The sequence below is a fragment of the Corvus moneduloides genome, chromosome 14, assembly GCF_009650955.1.
Source record: "Corvus moneduloides isolate bCorMon1 chromosome 14, bCorMon1.pri, whole genome shotgun sequence".
Classification (NCBI taxonomy): Eukaryota; Metazoa; Chordata; class Aves; order Passeriformes; family Corvidae; genus Corvus; species Corvus moneduloides.
Window position 1 is genome coordinate 20,028,879 of NC_045489.1, and position 20,337 is coordinate 20,049,215.

Here is a 20,337-nt window from a genome sequence, read left to right on the forward strand (position 1 = left end):
AGAGCCCCTTGCAGGGCCTAAAGGGGCTCCAGGAGAGCTGGAGAGGGACTGGGGACAAGGGCTGGAGGGACAGGACACAGGGAATGGCTTCCCAGTGCCAGAGGGCAGGGATGGATGGGAGATTGGGAAGGAATTGTTCCCTGGGAAGGTGGGGAGCAGCTGGGATGGAATTCCCAGAGCAGCTGGGGCTGCCCCTGGATCCCTGGGAATGTCCCAGGCCAGGTTGGATGGGGCTTGGAGCAGCCTGGGACAGTGGGAGGTGTCCCTGCCCCTGGCAGGGGTGAGATGGGATGGGCTTTAATGTCCCTTTTAACCTAAACTATTCTACAATCCCACAAAAACATGTGAGGGGGCTTTACAGCACAGAAAGCCTGTGACATCCCTGGGGTTAGGCTGTCTCCCAAAATAGTTACAGCCTCTTCCACCATCACAACCAGACTGTCTGGGCAGCCGGGGACTTCCCCAGAGAGCTGAGGTTCCTCTCCAAATCAGAGTGGCAACAGCTTCTTCTAGGGGAGCTCTGGTGACTCTTCCTTCCCCCTCAGTGGCTGGGGAGATCCTTCCAGGGGGGAGCAGCTTCACTGAGGAACATCACACCTGGGCAGGGTGAGGAGCTCCTCCAGCTCCATCAGCCCCAGGCACAGGCAGAGGCCCTGGCATTGCACGGAGGTCCTGCCTTGAGGGACCCTCCTCCGTCCCTCTTTCCTGGGGATATGAGAGAGGGAAAGGCAGGGAGATACGGGCAACCCTGCCCAGAGGTGGTCCCTACAGTGGTGCCCACCATGCAGTATGGGAAGGAGGTGACTGGCTGCCAGCCAGGGCCACCTCCACTAAAGCTGTCACCTCCCTGTCCCAGCACGTCCCTCTGGGTCCCCAGGAGATCTGCCCCAAGCCGGAGCTGCATCCTCCAGCCAGGGAGAGGGGCTCACTGGAGACCGTGGGAGAAAGTGTGTGGGACCCAGCGCCCACGTGGGCCCCAAAAGAGCCGGGTTTGTGGCAGGCTCGTGCAGCCGCCCCGCTCGGGTTACCCACTTCCCGCTGCCGGCGCTTCCCAGAAAACACTCGGGGCCGCTGGGGACCGCAGCAGGGAGCAGTGACAGCCTCGCTTGTGGCCCCGTGCAGCACCACAGCCCCACTCCAGCCTGGCCAGGGCTGGGCTGGGATGCTTTTCCTGCTGTGGGGAGCAGGGCCTTGGGGAGGAACTGCCTGTGCTGCAGGACGTGCATGTTCACGCTGATGGATTTTGCAGCAGCTCCACGGCACGTGCAGGGCCACAGACCCTGCAACCCATGGAGCCTGCAACCCACAGAGCCTCTGACCCACAGAGCCTGCAACCCACAGAGCCTCTGACCCACAGAGCCTGCAACCCACGGATCCTGCGACCCACAGACTCCTCAGCCCCCCACTCCCCTCAGCCTCATACTCCCCTGAGTGTGGAGGGAGGTCAGGGGTCCTCCCAGGCTGCACAACAGCCCTTGGACAACTGTCCCTGCATGGGCCAGTGGATGTCACAACCTCCATCTCAGTGCCACCCTGGTGTGTCCCCAAGCTCTTCCTGGGGTTCCCAGGGAAAAAAAATCCATCCCCTGTCCCTGCAGAAGAGCCCCTGTGCCCCCAGGGAGCTGCTTCAGCAATGTGCAGAAGCCACAGAACCGTGGGATCATTTAGGTGGGAAAAGCCCTCCAAGACCATCAAGTCCAACTGTCCCCCCAGCACTGCCAAAGCCACCACTAATCCATGTCCCCAAATGCCACATCCACATGGTTTTTGAACATTTCCGGGGGTGGGGATTCCACCACTGCCCTGGGAAGCCCGGCATGGAGGTTTGGGATGATCTGCTGTCAGCACAGGCTGGGCAGGACAGGGCTGGCACTAGGTCCTCTGTCACCCCACACACTGAACTGGCACTGTGGAGTGCCCAGTGACACCCCCTGAACTGCCCAGCCCCGACCCAAGCAGATGCTGAGATCTGTTGTCACTGGGGCGGGAGAGGCTCCTGCGCTGAGGGGACAGCTCAGCCATGGGACATGGGCAGCTCCCACGCAGCCAGCCCGATCCCGAGGAGCCCGGGATGACACCCCAACCTGCTCCTGGCAACCCCCACAACAAACAAAGCCCCGCAGCGTCACCAGAGCTGTGCTGTGGCTGCGGGGGTTATCGGCCTCTGCAGATTTGGGGCTGGAAAATATTTCTTTCTGTAGCTTGGCAACATTTGCCATTGCTGTGGGGGTGGAAGGGGGTGAAGGTGGCCTGGGGACAGTGACAGCCCGAGCATCGCTGTGACCCGTCGGGACTGTGCTGCGTGTGGTGGGTTTAAAGCCCCTTCCCACAGGGGCAGAACGGGACCGTGGGTGGAACAAACAGCAGAGTCAGAGCAAGACAGGGAGGGCAAAACGCTGAGTGCGGTGACTCAGAGGGGAAAAACGCCCTGGGTGACAGGGGGGTTGCTGCCATCAGCACAGCGGGGACAGTCCCCGCACCACCCTGGCCCCAGGGATGGGGGCTGTGTGTCCCACAGAGCGTAACGGGCAGATCCCTGAGTGTCACAAACATCTCTGAGTGCCACAGACATCCCTGAGCGTCACCACCTCGGCACACACTCACCTCCATCTCCGGGCTGCCCCTCGGGGTCCGCTAGGGACGGGCATCAGTGGTCACATCACACGGCAAGGGGACAGCAACAGCCCAAAGCGTCCCCTCGCCTGCCCTGCCCAGCGTTCTGGGGCTGCCACCCTCCTTCTGGGTCTGGGATCCGCGTGTGCCCAGAGCCTGCTGCGGCAGCACCGAGCCCTGGGGCTGGCAGCGGGGTGCCCAACATCCTCCTGTCAGCACCCCCAGGGCCGAGGGAAGAGCCTGGAACTGCCCATTTCCTGCTCGGACAAGTTGCAACAGAGCCGCACGTGATCCTGCTCCACGAGGAGAGCACAGGGAGAGGGGCGACGAGCAGAGCCACAGGTTCCTCTTCTGTTATCCCGGTGCTCATGGTGGCACCTCCCGGGGCTGGGAAACCCCCGGGGGAAAGACAGGAGGGGAATCCCGGCGGGACCCATCAAACCACTCAACAGCCAAAGCTCACTCCGAGCCCGGATGGCAGAGGGCTGCAAACCCACATCCCGGGGGCCTGGTTCCTGGGGCCGCTGCCAGGGGCAGTATCCAGAGGAAGGGGTGCCAGGGCAGCTCCCTGTGGGAGCAGGACCCCCGGAGCAGTGTCATCCACCCCAGCAGGATGGCCCATCTCCCTGAGCACGTGGAGAAAGGGACGGACTCTGCACCTCTCCCACCCCACACTGTCCCAGCGCCAGGGGGAAGGGAGGATGAGGGATTCCTGATATTCCTCCTCAGCCAGGCATGTGCTGCTGAGCTTGCTTCCCTGAGGTCTCCCCCTTCTCCAGCGCCAGCCCCACCAGCTGGCAGCCCCGGGCATCCCTGCTCCCACCCCTGCCCAAGGGAGAAAGACGGACACAGACAAGCAGAGGTTTAAAATCCTGTTCACAGAAACACGTCCCCTCTGTACAACACAGAACATCTTTTTTACAGTATTTACAGCAGCAGTGGGGCAGAGGCATGGGGGGGACAGGGAGGGGCCCGATTTGAGGCCCCCCATGCAAAGCAAAGGGTCAGCAGTGGCAGATGCCACCAAGGAACAGGGCTTCCCGGCCTGGGGGGACACCGAGGTCACGCTGATGTCCTGCAAGCTGATCTTCCCCAAAATCACTCCAGGGGCTTCAACAGTGGCCCAGACTCCCCCCAAACCCCTCGGTCCCAGGAGCCGCCAGACCCCGCGCAGGGCAGGGCCCGCTGCCCGCCCAGGGCTGTGCTCTCTTGGCGCTGGCAGGGCTTGGCCACCATCGTCCCACGGCCAGATCCATCCCCAGTGCCCGTCCCTGTCCCCGGTGCGGCCCAGGAGCCATCCCCACCCCAGCCAGGGGTGCAGAAGCAGAGGCAGCATCAGGGAGACTCAGGGCTGGGGCTGCTCCTCGCCAGACTCCAAGGCACGGCTCACATCTCTGCAGGACAGTACAGAAGATGGTGACACTCTGCAGGGTTGCAGCAGGAATTTTGGGCAGGGGGTCAGCTCTGGTGCCCTGCCTGCCTCCCTCCCTCCCTCCCAGCATGGCTGGAGCCTGCAGAGGAACACCTCCCACCAGCCACCTCATTTCGGGCACCAGGGATGGGAACAGATACCAGAACTGTGCCTTCACAGTCTGCGTGGGGGGGAAGTACTTTTTAATCGGGTTCTCTCTGCCTCCAGCCTGTCACGCAGGGCCCCTGTGAGAGGAAGTGGCTTCTGCCTTGGTTTCCCCAGCAAAGCAGCCAAACTCTCCAGAGCTGCTGCCAGAGACACCGAGCACAGCTTCACCCCCTCTCCCAGGGACACCCCCAGGCTCTTACCAGGAGGGAAACAACTGGAGGAGGCGAGCACGACCCACAGGCTGGGACTGCCCTCTCTGCCACCACACAGACCCACTCTCCTCCCTCCTCATGGGGTGTTCCCATAGGGTTAGGATATACCCCCCAAGTAAAGAGCATCCTCTGAGCAGCAGCTGGAGGGAGGCTGCGGGCAGAGGGCCACAGGTCCCCGTGCATCTTCCCAAAAACATCAGCAGCTCTGCAGGTTGTGCTGTTGGGCTTCACTGCCAGGACCAACCTGGCCTCCATGTCCCCAGTCCCCTCTCCCAGGCACCAGCACTCCACCTCATCTGGGGAAACTGAGGCAGCAGAGGGGGAAGGGTGACATCCACGAGCCCCTCCCCAGAAGAAAAGATGGAAGGGTTTTGCAGCCAAAATCAAGTCCCAAGCCCCCTGCAGGGACCCCCAGGCAGAGGAGGTGCTGGCCAGGCTGTGCCAGCCCAGGTGTCCCACCCGTGGGATGTGCAGGGGTCAAGGCTGGGCACGTACCCTCCAAGGCTTTATCCAGGTCTGCAATGAACTCCTCCAGCTCCTGCGTGTCTCCAAGCTTTGCTAGTGGGGAAAAACACAGTCAGCTCTTCCCATTGCCCCTCTCCCTGAGGAAAGACCCCAACCTGACACAGCTGCTCCAGCTGTTTCTGTCCCAGCCAGTGCAGCCTCAACTGGGAAAATCCCAATCCAACTTCTGCCTCTTCCAGGTTCCCCCCAGGACAGCCGGGCTCATTCCCAGCCTGTAGGGCCCCACTGGCACCTCCCTATCCAGGGCTGCCTGTCACTGCCAAGGCAAGCTGAGCACGGAGAAGGAAGCCCTGCAAACCCTTCTGGATGGGGCCAGGCTCACCTTTGGTGGGATAGGTGTCAGCTGGGGTGTTGAGGTGCTCCTCACTGGAGTTGAGGCTGCTTCCTGGGGACGTGCTGGCACCTGCAGACACAGAGCATCAGTCCCTGGCCCTGGGCACAGGCACCTGATGAACACTTTGCAGGAACAGGGCCCAATCATGCCCATGGCACAGGGTGGCACACTCTTGGAGACCCCATCTGTTCCTCCCCTGCTTCTGGGAATGCTTGGAAAAATGGAACTGAGTTTCTTTGTCAGGTCAAAGAGCACCAGAGGTTGTCTGGGCACAGTTACGAGGACAGGGTTGTTACAGGGAACTGGGTCCCTCCAAGCTCCTGGTTATCCCAAGCTTCTCATGCAGCAGCCAGCCTGGCATAAGGAGCCCTGGCAGATATTGGCAGGTCCTGGGCAAGTATCCAGCGGTCATCCCCCCGGATTGCTCATCCAGCCCACCACGGATGAGTCAGGCAGCATCAGCAGGAAGATTTTTTCATGGAGAAACCACAGAGCTCCCACCCTGACAGACACCATCCTCCCCCAGGGCTCCTCATCCCCTACTCCTGGAGTCCCTCTCCAGCTCATGGATGCCATCCCCCAGCCCCAGACTCCCTCTCCAGCTCACCAATGCCATCCCCCAGCCCTGGACTCCCTCTCCAGCTCACCAATGCCATCCCCCAGCCCTGGACTCACTCTCCAGCTCACCAATGCCATCCCCCAGCCCTGGACTCACTCTCCAGCTCATCGATGCCGCTGTCATACACGCTCTGTCCCACTTTCCTCTTCAGCTCCTCCAGGTGCTGCTGGTACTGACTTGCAGGGCCCCGGTCAAAGTCTTCCATGACCTCGTCAAACTCCCTCAGCAGCTCACTGAGCTCCTCAGCCATCGCTGGGGGCAACACAGGGATGTTGTGGTGCCCACCGGGCAGGCAGGGCCAGCAAGAGCCTCCTGGGAGCAGCCCAGGCTGGGATGGGACAGAGCCAGGCTCCAGGTCCCGTCTCTGCAGGCAGTGGCCAGCTCTGGTCCGAGCACATCCAGCTCCTCGGACAGCTCAGCCTTTCGTCCACCTCACCCCACAGCTGAGCCTGGGGCCCGACCCAGTAAGAGCTGGTCCTACACAGGCTTGATAGAATCCCAGAATGGTTTGGGTGGGAAGGGATCTTAAAGTTCATCCCATCCCACCCCTGCCACAGGCAGGGACACCTTCCACTGTCCCAGGCTGCCCCAGCCCCTGTCCAACCTCGTCTGGAACATTCCCAGGGATCCAGGGGCAGCCACAGCCACAGCCTGGCGGCACACGGAGGGAGCGAAGGAGGGCACAACCCCCGGCCGGGACAGTGCGGGAGCCGCGGGCTCCATCCCGCTCCCGGAGGTTGCGGGGGGACACAGGAGCGGAGCCCCTGCGGGCGGGGGGTTCCGAGGAGGCGGCGGCCCTGGTTCGGTTCGGTTCGGTACTCACCGGCTGCTCGGCTCCCTGCGCTCCGGTCCCGGCGGCAGCAGCAGCTCCCGGTGCCGGTGCCGGTGCCGGGGGTTTTGGCCCCGCACCGGGGGCGGGGCTCAGGAGGCTCCGCCCGCCAGCGGCCGCGCGGTCCGGGGGTCCCGGGGGGTCCCGGGGAGTCCCGGGGTCACCCCCCTGACCCCAAACCTCCCCTCCGGCCCAGCGGGACCCTGCCCGCTCCCCGCAAACCCCGCACAGGAGCTGGGACACGCGGCCCGGGCTCGGCTCCCGGGGAACAAGCGACGAACGGGCTCAAGTTGTGCCAGGCGAGGGTCGGGTTGGGTATTGGGAAAAATCCCTTCTTGGAAAGGGGTGTCCAGCCCTGGCACAGCTGCCCAGGGCAGGGGTGGAGTCACCAACCCTGGAGGGATTTAAAAGCTGCGTGGCTATGGCACCTGGGGACAGGGGTTAGGGTGGACTGTGGTGGACTGTAGGTGCTGGGGTTGGACTTGGTGGTCTTGGGGGGCTTTTCCAACCTCAGCGATTCCACGATTCTCTCCCACCGGTTTCCCAGAGAGCTGTCAAGCCCAGAGCTGTGTCTGGGCACTGCCCTGGATCCTGGTCAGCAGCGTGAGGGAGACACAGGGGTTTATAAAAAGATGAGCAGGAGCTCTGCTTTCTTTGCTGTTGGCTCTAAACTCACTCAGGAATCGGAGCAGCCGATCCCACTCCTGCAGATCCCCTGCTGTACCCCTCGCACAAGCCCTAGGCCTGGCTCTGCCTGTGAATCCCCACCGGTGCTGAGGCGCTCAAGGTGGGGCTGATGCTAAAAACCACTCCCCGAACAGCAGTGACCCCCCAAATACTAACCACCCCCAAACGGGGACCAGTTCCCGAGAGCCACCAGCCCAAACAACAGCAGACACCCCCAGCATTCACCACCCCCAACAGCAGCAGCCCCTCCTGTACCCACACTGGGGATCAGGAAAGATCAAGACAGAAACTCCCCGATTGTTTCTGAGGTGAACCCCAAAGCCCGCAAAGAGCCCCGGAGAACAGAACCCGGAGCGTGACAAAAGCCAACGGGAGCGGAGCCAGGGCTCCATGAATGAGCTTTGCCACCGACTGGGGAGGGGGTTTATTTCGTGAGGCTGGAACAGAACAGCTCCGAGCCAGCCCTGCGTGTCCAGCAGCGCCGGGGCCGCTCCGGGGCAGGCGGAGGCTCTGAGGCGGCGGGAGGAGGCCGCGGCCAGGCCGGTGCCGGGCTGCCCTCAAGCGGAGTTTCCAGCAATGTCCCACACGCACTGCCGGGGATAAACACCCTGCGGACACGTTTGTGGGTCGGCAGTGAACAGAGGAAGCTGGCGCTTCCCAGCGAGCTCCCCGTGCCCCCGCGCCGGTGCTGGGAACGTGAAATTCAACAGGACTTTTCCTGCAAAGAGCTGCCTCCTGTGTCAGCGCCCCTGCCCCGTCCTAGAGTCATGGAATCACAGAACAGCTTGAGTGGGAAGGGACCTTAAAGCCCATCCAGTTCCACCCCCTGCCCCGGGCAGGGACACCTCCCACTGTCCCAGGCTGCTCCCAGCCCCAATGTCCAGCCTGGCCTTGGGCACTGCCAGGGATCCAGGGGCAGCCCCAGCTGCTCTGGGCACCCTGTGCCAGGGCCTGCCCACCCTAGGAAGGAATTTGAAAGGCTGGGGGCTGCTCTGGCAGCAGGCACAGTCCCACCCTGAGCAGTGGCTGGACACAGTGTTGGTTTCACAGATGACACTCGACTGTGCCGGTGGCCTCTGGAACCTTCTGTGGCCTCATGGTGTCCCAAATTTATCTGTTCCTCCAGACTCAACAGCTCTGCTGCTCTCTGGAGCTTATCAGCTCCCAGGGGGTCTCACCAGCTATCTCACAGCACAAGCTCCTCCGGGAAATGCTTCCCCACCCATCCCAACTGTACCCATGCGCAGGGAAGGGACCTTTGCAGAAAAAGAGCCCAGCCCTGAGCAGGGCGCCTGAGAAGGTCTGGGTGCCTTCAGACCAGGGCTGGGTGCAGGCTGTGGTGGAATGTGGAACATGGAATCTCTCCTCCCTCTCAGGCCAGCAACATGGAAAGGCTCATCCAGTCCTTCATGATCCCCTCAGAGCTACCAGATGTGCCCAAAGCCATGGCTCTGTGATGGGACCATTCCAGCAGCCCAAAGCTTCCTGGGGCGCTGGCTCCAGCTGCAATTCCCTGTTCTGCCCCTCACAGAAGGATTTGGGTTGGAAGGGACCTTAAAGATCACCTACAACCATGGGATATGATCCATGCACGAGCTCTGGATGTGAATGTAGGAAAACCTGCATGGAGTGAACAAGTGATGGAGCTTCAGCCCTTTAAACATCCCCCTCCCTCCCTGTGCTGTGGTTCTGCCAATCATTCCAGCCTGGGTGTGTTTGCAGAAGTGCTGTTTTACCCTCAAAAGTGCCCTGCTGTGGCTGCCTCATCCCTGGAAATGTCCAAGGCCAGAGGGCCGGGCTGGATGGGGCTCGGAGCAGCCTGGTCCAGTGGAAGGTGTCCCTGCCTGTGCCAGGGCCTCTCCGCCCTCACGGGGAAGAATTTCTCCCAGTATCCCATCTAGCCCTGCCCTCTGGCAGTGGGCAGCCGCTCCCTGTGTCCTGTCCCTCCAGGCCCTTACAAAAGCATGTGGGTACATTGATAAGGTCCCTCTCAGCCTTCTCCAGGCTGAACAGTCCCAGCTCCCTCAGCCTTTCCTCCCAAGAGGGATGCTCCAATGTCCCCAGCTCTAGGGATGGAAACCCAGTCCCCAAGGTCCTGTGAGGAAGGAGGGGGCAGGGAGGGCTGTGCTGAGGGGACGGTGGCCTTTGGGCCTGCAGGGAGGAGGTGACGGCCTGGCAGGAGAGCCCCGAGCACAGCTCTGCCCCCACGGCACAGGCGCAGGGGCTGCCCCCAAAGCAAGGCAGGGACTGGGTTTTGCTGGGAAAAGCTGCCTGGTTTTGTCCAGAGGGGCTGGCCAGGGCTCGCTAGATGCCAACATCCAGGTTTAAGAAGGAGACGTTGCTGTACAGCTCCGAGGAGACCGAGCCTCGCTCCACGCTGCGCGTCCAGCCGGACGGAGCAGGGTCCTCCCCGGGATCCTCACGCTCTGGGCTCCTAAGGAAGCAAAAAGAGGCAGAGATGCTGTCTGCAAATGCTTCTATTGCCTGCTGCACTCCCAAACGGGCTCCAGCAGTGATCCCAAAGGTCCCAAAGGCTGCCATCTCCAGACAGCCCCGAAAGGAAGGTGAAGGCAGACAAGAAGCTGTGGCACAGATGGGTTGGAAGGGACTTTGAAGACCATCTAGTCCATGGGCAGGGACACCTTCCACTAGACCAGGTTACTCCAAGCCCCATCCAAACTGGTATGGAAGTGGCCTGTGGTCCAGGAAAACCCTTCCCACGGGACAATTCGTGCTTGCTGAAGGTGCCGTGGTGGACCCAGCTCATGGGACACGAGGTCCTTTTAGCCACCCAACCACAGGGAAGGGCACAAGCTCCAGTTCTGAGCCCCGATGGGACTGTCCCACCTTGCACCTGGAATGTGGACATATGGACAGAGCTGGCAGCCACCCATAGACACACGGGGCAGGCAAAAACTGCGTGGGAATGTGGACATGGAGGATGGAGGAGAAGGCGGGTGATGGAGCAGGCATCAGTGTGTGACAGCAAGAGGCAGCAGCAGGGGAGGGGTTGGACAGGAGCCGTGTGGATACCGAGAGCTCTGGAGAGAGCTGGCACAGGCCGGGGAGGAAACAGCGAGAACTGGGAGCTCGGAGGAATGGGCATGCTGGGGTGGGAAGGGCTTTTGCTGGGGAGCTCCTGGCCAGAAGCAGTGTAGGAAGGAGAAATCTGCAGGACGATGAGCAGGGTGCGCTGTCCTTGTCCCGGTGCCCCGAGGAGCCCCTGCGGCACTTACGGCACGTCGGGGAACTTCCTGCGCAGCAAGTACTCGATGACATCAGGGTCTGTCTGGAACAGCCTCCTCAGGACGTCACACTGCATTTCTGGAGAGACCTGGGGAGACGCAGCCACGTCACTCGAGGAGCTCCTCTTGGCAGGAGGCTGAGCAGAGACAGCCGAGGGCACTGGAGGGGCTCCAGGATGAGATGTGGTCACAGGCCCAGCGTGTTGGTGTCACACCCCACACACCTCTCCCCTGCTACTCTTGGAAGAGTTCAGAGGGAAGGAGGGCCCAGAGGAGCCGCCCTGAGGAGCCCCACGTACCATGAACAGGGAGTGGTGGTGCTCGATGAGCCTCTGGAGCACCAGGATTATGGCAGCACTGTCCTCAAAGTTCAGGGCACCGGCATCTTTCTCTCCAGGCTTCTCCTTCTGCAGGATGTTGGGACCGAAGACTGTAGCCAGGTTGGAAGCTGTCATTTTATTCCCAGGGATCTACAGGGAAGCACAACAGGAACCTGTGGACTGTGGATGTACTGGCATGGGATGTCCCAGGATACCCTCACGCACCCCAGGGCAGGAACACAAGGGCAAGCTGAGGGCGAGATGTTGGTCTGGGTCCAGTTAGGTCCTCTCTGAGCTGGTGGCAGGGCCAGCACAAAGGGTCCCATTCCCACCTGCCTCACCCTCCCACCTTTTCCAACCTCAGGGATCCCGGGATTCCCTGAAAGATTTGTTTTTTCCCAAAGGCTTCACCCAGGCTTGCAGCTGCTCGGTTCCAGCTGCAGCAGCCCGAGCGCCCCTTCCCCGTGCAGCTCGCCCTGGATCAGCCTTACCTCGCGGCCCTCGGGGTCCCAGGAGCTCTCAGCATGCCGGGCCACCTCACCCAGGAAGCGCAGGAGCCGGAGCAGGGTGTCACTGTGGCACGGGGGCAGCAGGAACAGCAGCAGCTGCAGCGTGTCCAGCTGCGCCGGCCCCTCCATGGCTGGGCAGAGGGCAGTGGTCAGTGGGGATCCCAGCCCAGCAGGCACCTCCAGCCCTCCTCCACGTGTGTGGGAATGAGCCAGGATGTTGTCCCACCCTTCATCCCACGGGATGGGGAACCCAGCAAGGGCTGAGGATATTGGATATTGCACAGCCCCAGTCAGATTGTCCTGGACCAGAGGGATTTTTATAATTCAGTTTTTAAGAAACCAAACCAAGCCCCCACCGAACCCACAGGTGACAGTAACTGCAGATGCCAGTGCCAGACAACACAACACCCACCCCATCGCTGTCCAGAGGCTTTGGAAAAGAAGGGTGGTGAGGAAGGATCCGTTCCTGGCAGTGTCCAAAGTCAGGTTGGACAGGACTGGGAGCAACCTGACCTAGTGAGAGGTGCCCACAAGATTTAAGGTGCCCCCAGCACAAATCCTCCTGCGACTGTGCAGGCTCTGCCCCACAGGTACTCACTGGCTGTGCTGAGGAAGGCGCCGTAGAGCTCCCTGGGGATCAGGGGATCTGGCATATCCCGCAGAAACTCTTTGAGCAGGGCAGCCACATCATGAACACTTTGATGCTCATCCAAGAAAACATCCAGCCCTCGGTCAAACTCTTCCCTCAGCTTGGAGACGGAAGAAATGAGGAGGAGGAAAATCACAGTTGGTTCTGGTCTGTTTTAGACCTCTCCACACCAGTGTCAGCTCTATCCATCCCCATCCATGCAAACCTCTGTCCCTGACAAGGCACAGCCAGAGGATGCAGCGAGTGTCCCCTTTACCTGCTGGACTCTTTTCTTGGAGCTCCCGACACGGAAGATGCCGACTGTTTGGAGCCCTGGGGGACAGACAGGTTAGTGCTGTGCCTTCCCACGGCTCCCTGCCAGCCCGACTGCTCCTGGGAGCACCTCAGCACTGTGGCAGGGCTCCTCCTGCATGGCTCTCCCTTCTCCAGGCAGTGAGGAAAAGGAAAGGCTGTGGAGCCGTGAGATTTCCTTGGGTTGTCTGAGGGAAGGGAGGAGATCTCATCCCTCCAGTCACTGTGAGTGAGGGCTGGATGTGCAGCAGGAGTTAAGGCCCCAGGAGACGGTCACTGGCACACACAGTGACATTCCCCTCTCAGTGACATTCTCCTCTCAGTGACATTCCCCTCTGGCGCTGCATCCAGCCCAGAGCACTCCCCACAGGAGGCTTTTTGGGAGATGCCCTACCCAGGACTCACAGAATCATTAAGGCTGGAAAACCTCCAAGACCATCGAGTCCAACCTTCGGGTGACTCCCACGATGCCCACTAAACCAGGTGCCTCCTCCCACCCTGGGGGTGCCCAGGCCAGGATGTCCCAGTGACCACACCGGGAGCTTTTCCAGCCCTTACCATGCGTCTCAAGGTGAGTGCAGCACCTGTCCACGATCCGTGGCACCTGCCAGCTGATGGGGTTCAGGCTCAGCGCCTTCTTCTTGCCCCGGCTCCTGCGAGGGTCCAGCTCGTGCGGGTGTGAGAGCTGCAGTGCCTCCAGCAGCTCGGACGTGTCGTCACTCAGGTCCGTGATGGAATCCACGGACATGGCCCCCTGCGATGGGGCAGAGGGGGTTTGCAGGTGGCAGGAATGACCCCACAGAACCATCACTGCCGCGACCTTGGGGGCTTCTGGGAAAGGACAGCACCCAGTGCCACCCCTGCCATGGGCAGGGACACCTTCCACCATCCTGGGGAGCTCCAAGCCCCAATGTCCAGCCTGGCCTTGGACACCGCCAGGGATCCAGGGGCAGCCCCAGCTGCTCTGGGCACCCTGTGCCAGGGCCTCCCCACCCTCCCAGGGAACAATTCCTTCCCCATGTCTCATCTCTCCCTGCCCTCTGGACCCTTAAATGTCCCCTGGTAACCTCAGCTCCATAAGAGCTGCGCTAGTGAAGGCCTCCCACTCCTCAGAGTCCATCTCTGAGGGGACTGGGGGCATCACCCTTTCCCTGAGGACAGACTGGGATCGGCCCAGCCTGGGACACAACCGACTCAGTCAGTAAGAAAAGATCCCGGAAATTCCCATTTATCGCTGAATTCAGACTCCCCATCCCAGAGCACCATCCCGGCCCATTTTGGGGACCATACCCTCCGCTGGCTCCAGGAGCTCTTGTCCAGCAGCGCTGGGGACAGCGGCTCCTCTGGGAAGCCCCCGTCGGGTGCCCGGATGCAGCTGGTGCCCATTCCCAATCTCCGCTGCCTCTGAGCCCGGAATCTCGTCACTGTGGCCTCCACCTCCAGGCAGAGCCGGCGGCTCTTCCCCACGGCCTCCTGCAGCTGCCGGCAGGCGCGGTCGTTGGCGATGACCTGGGGGAGTGGGACCCCGAAGGTGTGGGGAGAGCAGTCTGGGGAAACACGGGAGGGAGGGAGGGAGGGAGGGAAAGGCATCGCCGCTGAGGGAGCTGCTCTGTGCAGCCCAGCGTTCCTGCCCCTGGGAGCACCTGGAGCCGGTGGTGCATTCCCAAGGAGCCAGGCAAGCCCGAAGGGAGCTGCTCCTCCTGGAGAGCAGGAAAGGTGTGCTGGGACCCCGGGGGCCAAAGAGCCGAGCGGGGAGGGCACGGTGTGGGAAATGGGGTGCTGGAGGAAGAGGAAGGAGACACCAAGGACAGCTGCTCTCGGCAGTGAGCTTGCTGGAGCCTTTCCCAGTTTCTCCTGGAGTTTCTCCTTTCTTTAACTGGGTACAGCTCCATGAAGATGCCATGGGGTCTATGAAGCAACAGCTTCATGAATCACCTTCCCAAATTCTAACCTCCAATTCTCTACAGGGTTTGCCTCGGCTACGTCTGCTCAAGAAAAGTCTAGGTATTCGTGGCATTTTTCCCAAATAACTGTCCCTGTCCACCCCCCTAGCAAGGAGGGCTCTCCTCACCCCCAGCCTCTGCACTGCCCTGGGGTTTCACACCCGGAGCAGAGCCACGAATCCATTTGGTAAAATAGGAGGCATCAAGGTCAGTCGTTCCCTTGAGTGGGCTTCGTGCTGGTGTGGGGAAGCTCATTCCCACCTGGCTCTGCTCTAGGGCTCTGTGTGCCCTGGGATTGTCACCGAGGTCCTTCAAGGGACGATAAAATAGGACTGGAAGCAGCAAGATTGGGGCAAAATGGGCAGAGAGACACATTTCCAGGTGTACAGCTTGGAAATGCAGGTTCATATTCCACACACCTGTCTGTGCCTTCCAGGCTTGATGGAGCTCGTGCCACCCCAGGAACAGCAGAACAACCTGGGATGAAGCATCCTGCTGGATTCGGGCACCTCCCACCTCACCAAAAATCACCAGTTCCCCTGAGAGCAGGGACCAAAGCAGGGTAACAGGGAGGCTGCTCACCTTTCCTCTCCTTTGAGAAGCTCTCCAGCTTCTGCCGGATGGATTTAATGCCTTTGGAGCCATCTGCGAGGAGAAGGGCAGGTTCAGCACCAGCATTTTGGGGCTGGTTCAGCACAGGCTCCCTGTCCCTCTGCAGCCTCCAGCCTGGGGACACTGCAGTGACAGCCACAGCCCCGAGGGGGTCCAGGAGTCCCCCGGGACACGTGGTGGGCAGCAGCTGGCCAGGGAACAGCCCTGGAGATGGACATTCCTAGAGATGGGCACCGTCCTCCCCCGGTGAAGGGATGGAGGGACCCCGCGGCACCACACGAGCAGTGTGGCCCAGAAAGGCTTTGGGGAATGTTTTATGGGGCACAAAGTTGTACAAAACACCATCACAACTCCCATCCTGCTCTGGAGCACTCCCACCTCACACATCCAGCAGCAGTGAACAGAGAATTCGGTCACTGCCCACCCTAAATCCTTCCAGGACACATCCCCCTATTCTGGCTCATACTCCTCATTCCTGAGGAATTCTCTTCCTAGGAACAGCTTATATCTACTTGTTTGGGTTATTTTGTAAGCCTTAGAGGAAAGCTCTGACAGCTGGAATGAGGAACGTGAGTGTGGAAGCCAACATAAATTATCCAGCAGCACGCTGACCAACCAGGAAGGAAATATTGGGGTCTGGGGTTGTTTTTGGCACTGCACTGGTCCCTAGAGAAGCTGCTGCTGGAGGGTGTCACTGCAAGGGGGATCACAGCAGCCCGAAATAAAACAGAAAAGGAATCAGGATGTTTGTGGTCAGAGTCCTCCAGGGACTGGGGCTGCAGCCCTGGAGCAACTGGGAGTTCTGGGAGGGAGAGGGGAGCTGTGCTGGACTCTTCATGAAGCCATTTCATGGCATGAAATCTTCGGAATATTAAGGGGAAACCAAACTCGGGTGTCCCCTCAGGCGCTTGGTGCTCGGTGTGAGGCTGGGCTTTGGGAGATGCTCCGTCCCTGGGAGAGGTTCCAGAGACCTGGGGCCTCCATCCTTGGGGCTGCTGTGAGGGGAAGGGGGGCTGGAGACCCCCAAGCTCCCTCTGCACCCCCCAGCCCCAGATCTGGTGAGCTGGTAGCATCCCCTGCCCTGCTGGGACATGGCCCAGGGCAGAGGAGGCACATCAAGGGGGTAAGAAGTGAATTTGGGAAGGAGTCTGAGGAACCGCAGCTCTCTGGGCTTGCTGATGGGGGATACAGGCAGCCCTGGCAACCCTGACAGGGCCTCTGTACTCAGCTCCTAAACTGATCCACCCTCAATGTCCCAGTGCATTACCCACTGTCTCACATGCCCCTTTCCAGCACTGGGACTTAGTGCTGGACGCGGATCCGAGCAGCAAATCCCATCCCAAGGGCACTCAGACAATCCCAGTGGAGCCCTCGCTGAGTTGTCACATCTGGTTTGGGTTTGGAGGGTCATGTTCTCACACTGCTGTGGACATGCAAACCCCTCCACAGGCTGATCAGGCCCTCGGGGCTCAGAACAAAGCAGGAATGAGAAATAAAATGGACCAAAAAGTGTCACAAATGTCTTTCCATAACCATCGCCCCGGGCTGTGGTGCGGGGGTGAGCAGCATGAATGGCTCAGCCTCAGCCCCCCTCCCATCCCCTCCCTCCCCTCCCTCCTGTCCCATCCTGTCCCATCCTGTCCCATCCTGTCCCTCCTGTACCTCTGTCCAGACTGAGGTGCCCCACGAGCAGCCTCTCCTGCAGCCAGAACAGCGCCAGCTCCTGCAGACTGGCCCTCTCCAGCTCGGACAGGCTCTGCAGGGCCACGGGCTGCATCCCAGGGCCGGGGCCTGGCACAGGGGCCGAGCCAAAGATCCTCTGGAAAACAGACCTGTGTGAAAGGAACACACGGCAGCGACACCGGCTTTAGGAGAGAAGGCGCCGGGAACACCCCTGGGGGTCTTTGCAGGAGACACTTGTCCCTCTGTCACCTCTCCAAGGAGCCAGTGGGGCTGCAGATGCCCCAACCACATCATCTCACTTCAGCCTTCCGAGCAAAACCCTTGGAGGCATCAGGAGAAGAGACTTAGACTTGATATTGGGAAGGAATTCCTCCCTGTGAGGGTGGGGAGGCCCCGGCCCAGGGTGCCCAGAGCAGCTGTGTTTGCTCTGTCCCTGGACGTGTCCAAGGCCAGGCTGGACGGGGCTTGGAGCATCCTGGGATAGTGGAAGGTGTCCCTGCATGGAACGAGATGAGCTTTAAGGTCCCTCCCAACCCAAGCAGTTCCACAGTTCTGATTGATCTCTTTTAAATCACATGACCAGAGGTGCCAAAGCCCTTTACCCCCAGCACGGGCTGGACCACAGCCCATGGACACAGCCTGGACACCCCATCCCCTGTCCCAGAGCTTTGGGGAGCCCTCCCTGTTGTGTGCAGGCTCTGGGAGAGCCCGCACAGGGAGCTGGTTCCTCACCCCACACTGACCTGGCTGCCTCCAGCCGGTGCCACCTCCTCCTGCTGCCACCTGTGCCACCGCCCCAGCACCGGCACCGCCCGGCACGGTCCAAAGAGCAGCAGCAGCCCAGAGGGAAGACAGGACGGAGGTCAGAGTACGGGCTCTGAAAGGAGCCTCCCCGAAGAGGCTTAAGGCAAGAATGAAAAATAAATGCCTGGAAGTGTCAAGGGATGAGGGTGAGACCCCCAGGAACGGGACAGGGCTCCTTTGTCAGCCTCAGCCAGGGCTGCCACCCCCTCCAGCTCCTGAGACTGGTTCCTTCTGGCCAGGTTTGAAATTCCAGTTTCTAAAGGTCTTTAGAAATTACATAAACTAAAGAAGAAAACAAATATAAAAGAGCTGTTCAGAGCTCCCCGTAAGGACACACCGAAGAGGGAATTCAGCTACATCACAGAATCCCACACTGGTTTGGGTTGGAAGAGACCTCAAAGCCCATCCAGTGCCACCCCTGCCCCGGGCAGGGACACCTTCCACCGTCCTGGGGAGCTCCAAGCCCCATCCAGCCTGGCCTTGGGCACTGCCAGGGATCCAGGGGCAGCCCCAGCTGCTCTGGGCACCCTGTGCCAGGGCCTCACACCCTCCCAGGGAACAATTCCTTCCCAATATCCCATCCAACCCTGCCCTCTGTCAACTTCAAGAGACGCAATGCAGGGAATTTTACAACTTCCATCCTGCTCCCTCGGGACAGCCCGGAGCCCGTGACTCCTTGGCTGTCCCCGGTGAGAGCATCTCCACATGCCAGAGACAGCTCCTGTGCCTCTGCTGCACCGGGAGCTCCCAGCAGGGCGGGAGCAGCTCTGCCGTGGATGGATGGATGGATGGATGGATGGATGGACGGACAAACCCCCAGACACTGCAGGGAATTACCTTTGTGCAGGTGAAGCTCCACTCTCTGGCGGAGCCCACGGCCACAGCCCCTGCCTGAGCAGAGCCCTGGGGGTCGCAGCTGCCATGGGGTGAGGAGGAGGAGGAGGAATCCCAGTTAGGAGAGGGAGCAGCAGAGGGAAGGCAGGAAGGAAAGGCAGGAAGGAGAAGCCTGGACAAGCTGCTGTTTATCTGCCCGACCACAGGCACCACTCGAAGAGCGCTGTGACGTGCCACCAGCACTGGCACTCCCAAAGCTCATCCTCCAGGAGTTAACCCCAAACACCTGCCCCTGCTTCTCACCCCGGGTGTGGATTTACATCCCTGGGAACAGCTGAGATGGGGACCAGCACCTCCAACCCAGAGGCATAAGAGCAACGTGGGTGTCCCTGCAGGGGACAGGGATCAGTGATCCCTGCAGATCCCATGGGACAGGAGAACTCACCAGCCTGGACAGGCCCCGGGGCTCCCCACAGGGAAGGAAATGCCAGCCCACAGTGGGGGCAAAGCCAGAGCCCCACAGAAATCCTCCTTTGGAGGGGATGCAAGAGCAGGAATCTCACTCACTCAAAACAGGACCAGTGCTTTTTCAGGAAATCTCATGGGGAAAACTCAGTCCAGCCCCCTCCATTCCCAAGGAGCAGTGGCTGCTCCCCCAGTCTCAGCAGCAGAGTTTCTCTCTTCCCCGCTGGAACAAAGGGCCCACATTTACCTCGCAGCAGGACCAGCAGCTCCTGGCTCTTCCTTTGGGATGAAGGTTTTCACAGCAGCGTCTCCTCAATGGCTCCAGGGGCCCTTCCCAGCCCACAGGCGGGAGGAGAAGTGGGGAAGTGATGGAAAGGAGCTGCCAGAGCTGAGGGGAGGAGAGAGGGGATGAGAATGTGAATTTTCTGCCAAAGAAATGAGAGCCAGAAACAGCGTGTGGAGAGAGGGCAGGGTTGGATGGAAGGAGCCGCGCTTCCCACGCTGGACACTGAGCCTTGGCAGGGATCGGCCATTGCTCAATCCCCTCCATCCTCGGCTTCCCCGCTCCCACCCGAGGGTGACCAGGACACCCCCGAAGCATCGGCTGTGCTGGCAGGTGAACCCTGCACTGGGAATGTGCTGGGAACGTGCTGCCTGGGCTGGCTGATGAGGGCCAGTGGGTGGTTTCCACCTCAGCTCTCTGTGCAGACCCTCCTGGTGCTCCCTCATGGCATCTTCCCGGTGACTGAGGGTCTGGCGGGGGCTGGCACAGCCTGGGCACACGGGTGCTCTCCACATCCAGGTTCCCTGTAGAGCTCTGGTGTTGAGGAGCTCACAGCCCTGATCAGGTGGATCTACAGCTCAGGTTGTTCCTGGAAGGTTACAGACCTTGGAGAGCCTTCCAAACCTCCACCAACACCCAAAATTGGCACTCCCTTGCCCATTAACACATCCACGAGCCCTCGGGGGCCACAGCCAGGCTCCTGGCCCATGATCATGGAATGGTTTGGGTTGGAATGACCTTTAAGTTCATCTCATTCCACCCCTGCCATAGGAAGGGACACCTTCCACTATCCCAGGGTGCTCCAAGCCCCAATGTCCAGCCTGGCCTTGGACACTGCCAGCGATCCAGGGGCAGCCCCAGCTGCTCTGGGCACCCTGTGCCAGCTCGGTATCTCCAGAGCATCTTTCCTTCAGGAGGGCCTGGGCTATCCCCAGGCTCCCCTTTAACCTCAGCAGCTCCTGCTTGTTTGGGGATCTCTGCCTGTCCCAGTCCAGCAGCCACCAGTCACCCCCAGCCTCCTTCCCCACAGCAGCTCCGTTCCAGGGCCACAGCCCCGCTCGCAGCTCCCTCCCAGCCCAGCACAGACCCCCGGGGGCTGCTCAGTTCTGTTTGCTCTGCACCACCTCCCTGACCGTGCTGGTCACCAGTACAAACTGGTGCTGCTGGGCCACGTCCACCCCACCACTGCCACAACCTGCAAACTCCAGCTGCTCTGCGGGGGGAAGGTGCTCATGGACCAGGAATTCGCTGCCTGGGCTGGGGTCACCGGAGAGGCTGCAGAGGGAGCAGGGAGCAGCTGG

At 60.8% G+C, this 20,337-nt stretch overlaps 2 protein-coding genes across 3 annotated transcripts; both read right to left on the minus strand.

The window, feature by feature from the left end:
* Positions 1-3,470: 3,470 nt before the first annotated feature.
* On the minus strand, positions 3,471-6,834 carry LOC116451188 (regulator of cell cycle RGCC-like). 2 transcript variants are annotated; one of them, XM_032124363.1, is made up of 5 exons: positions 6,706-6,834; positions 5,979-6,210; positions 5,252-5,332; positions 4,900-4,962; positions 3,471-4,007 (listed from the first exon to the last, which is right to left on the minus strand). In XM_032124363.1, the coding sequence occupies exons 2-5, from the start codon at positions 6,130-6,132 to the stop codon at positions 4,000-4,002; spliced, it is 306 nt and encodes a 101-aa protein (XP_031980254.1). In that variant the 5' UTR covers positions 6,133-6,210; positions 6,706-6,834; the 3' UTR covers positions 3,471-3,999. The 2 variants fall into 2 exon arrangements, with proteins under 2 accessions (XP_031980254.1, XP_031980253.1); XM_032124362.1 differs by having other exon boundaries at positions 5,979-6,134; positions 6,706-6,793.
* A 2,443-nt stretch (positions 6,835-9,277) lies between these two features.
* Positions 9,278-19,769, minus strand: ARHGAP36 (Rho GTPase activating protein 36). Its single transcript, XM_032124361.1, has 11 exons — positions 19,001-19,769; positions 16,630-16,799; positions 14,938-15,000; positions 13,703-13,959; positions 12,971-13,166; positions 12,378-12,433; positions 12,071-12,221; positions 11,455-11,603; positions 10,943-11,113; positions 10,635-10,732; positions 9,278-9,832 (listed from the first exon to the last, which is right to left on the minus strand). The coding sequence occupies exons 2-11, from the start codon at positions 16,742-16,744 to the stop codon at positions 9,703-9,705; spliced, it is 1,386 nt and encodes a 461-aa protein (XP_031980252.1). The 5' UTR covers positions 16,745-16,799; positions 19,001-19,769; the 3' UTR covers positions 9,278-9,702.
* Positions 19,770-20,337: the final 568 nt, after the last annotated feature.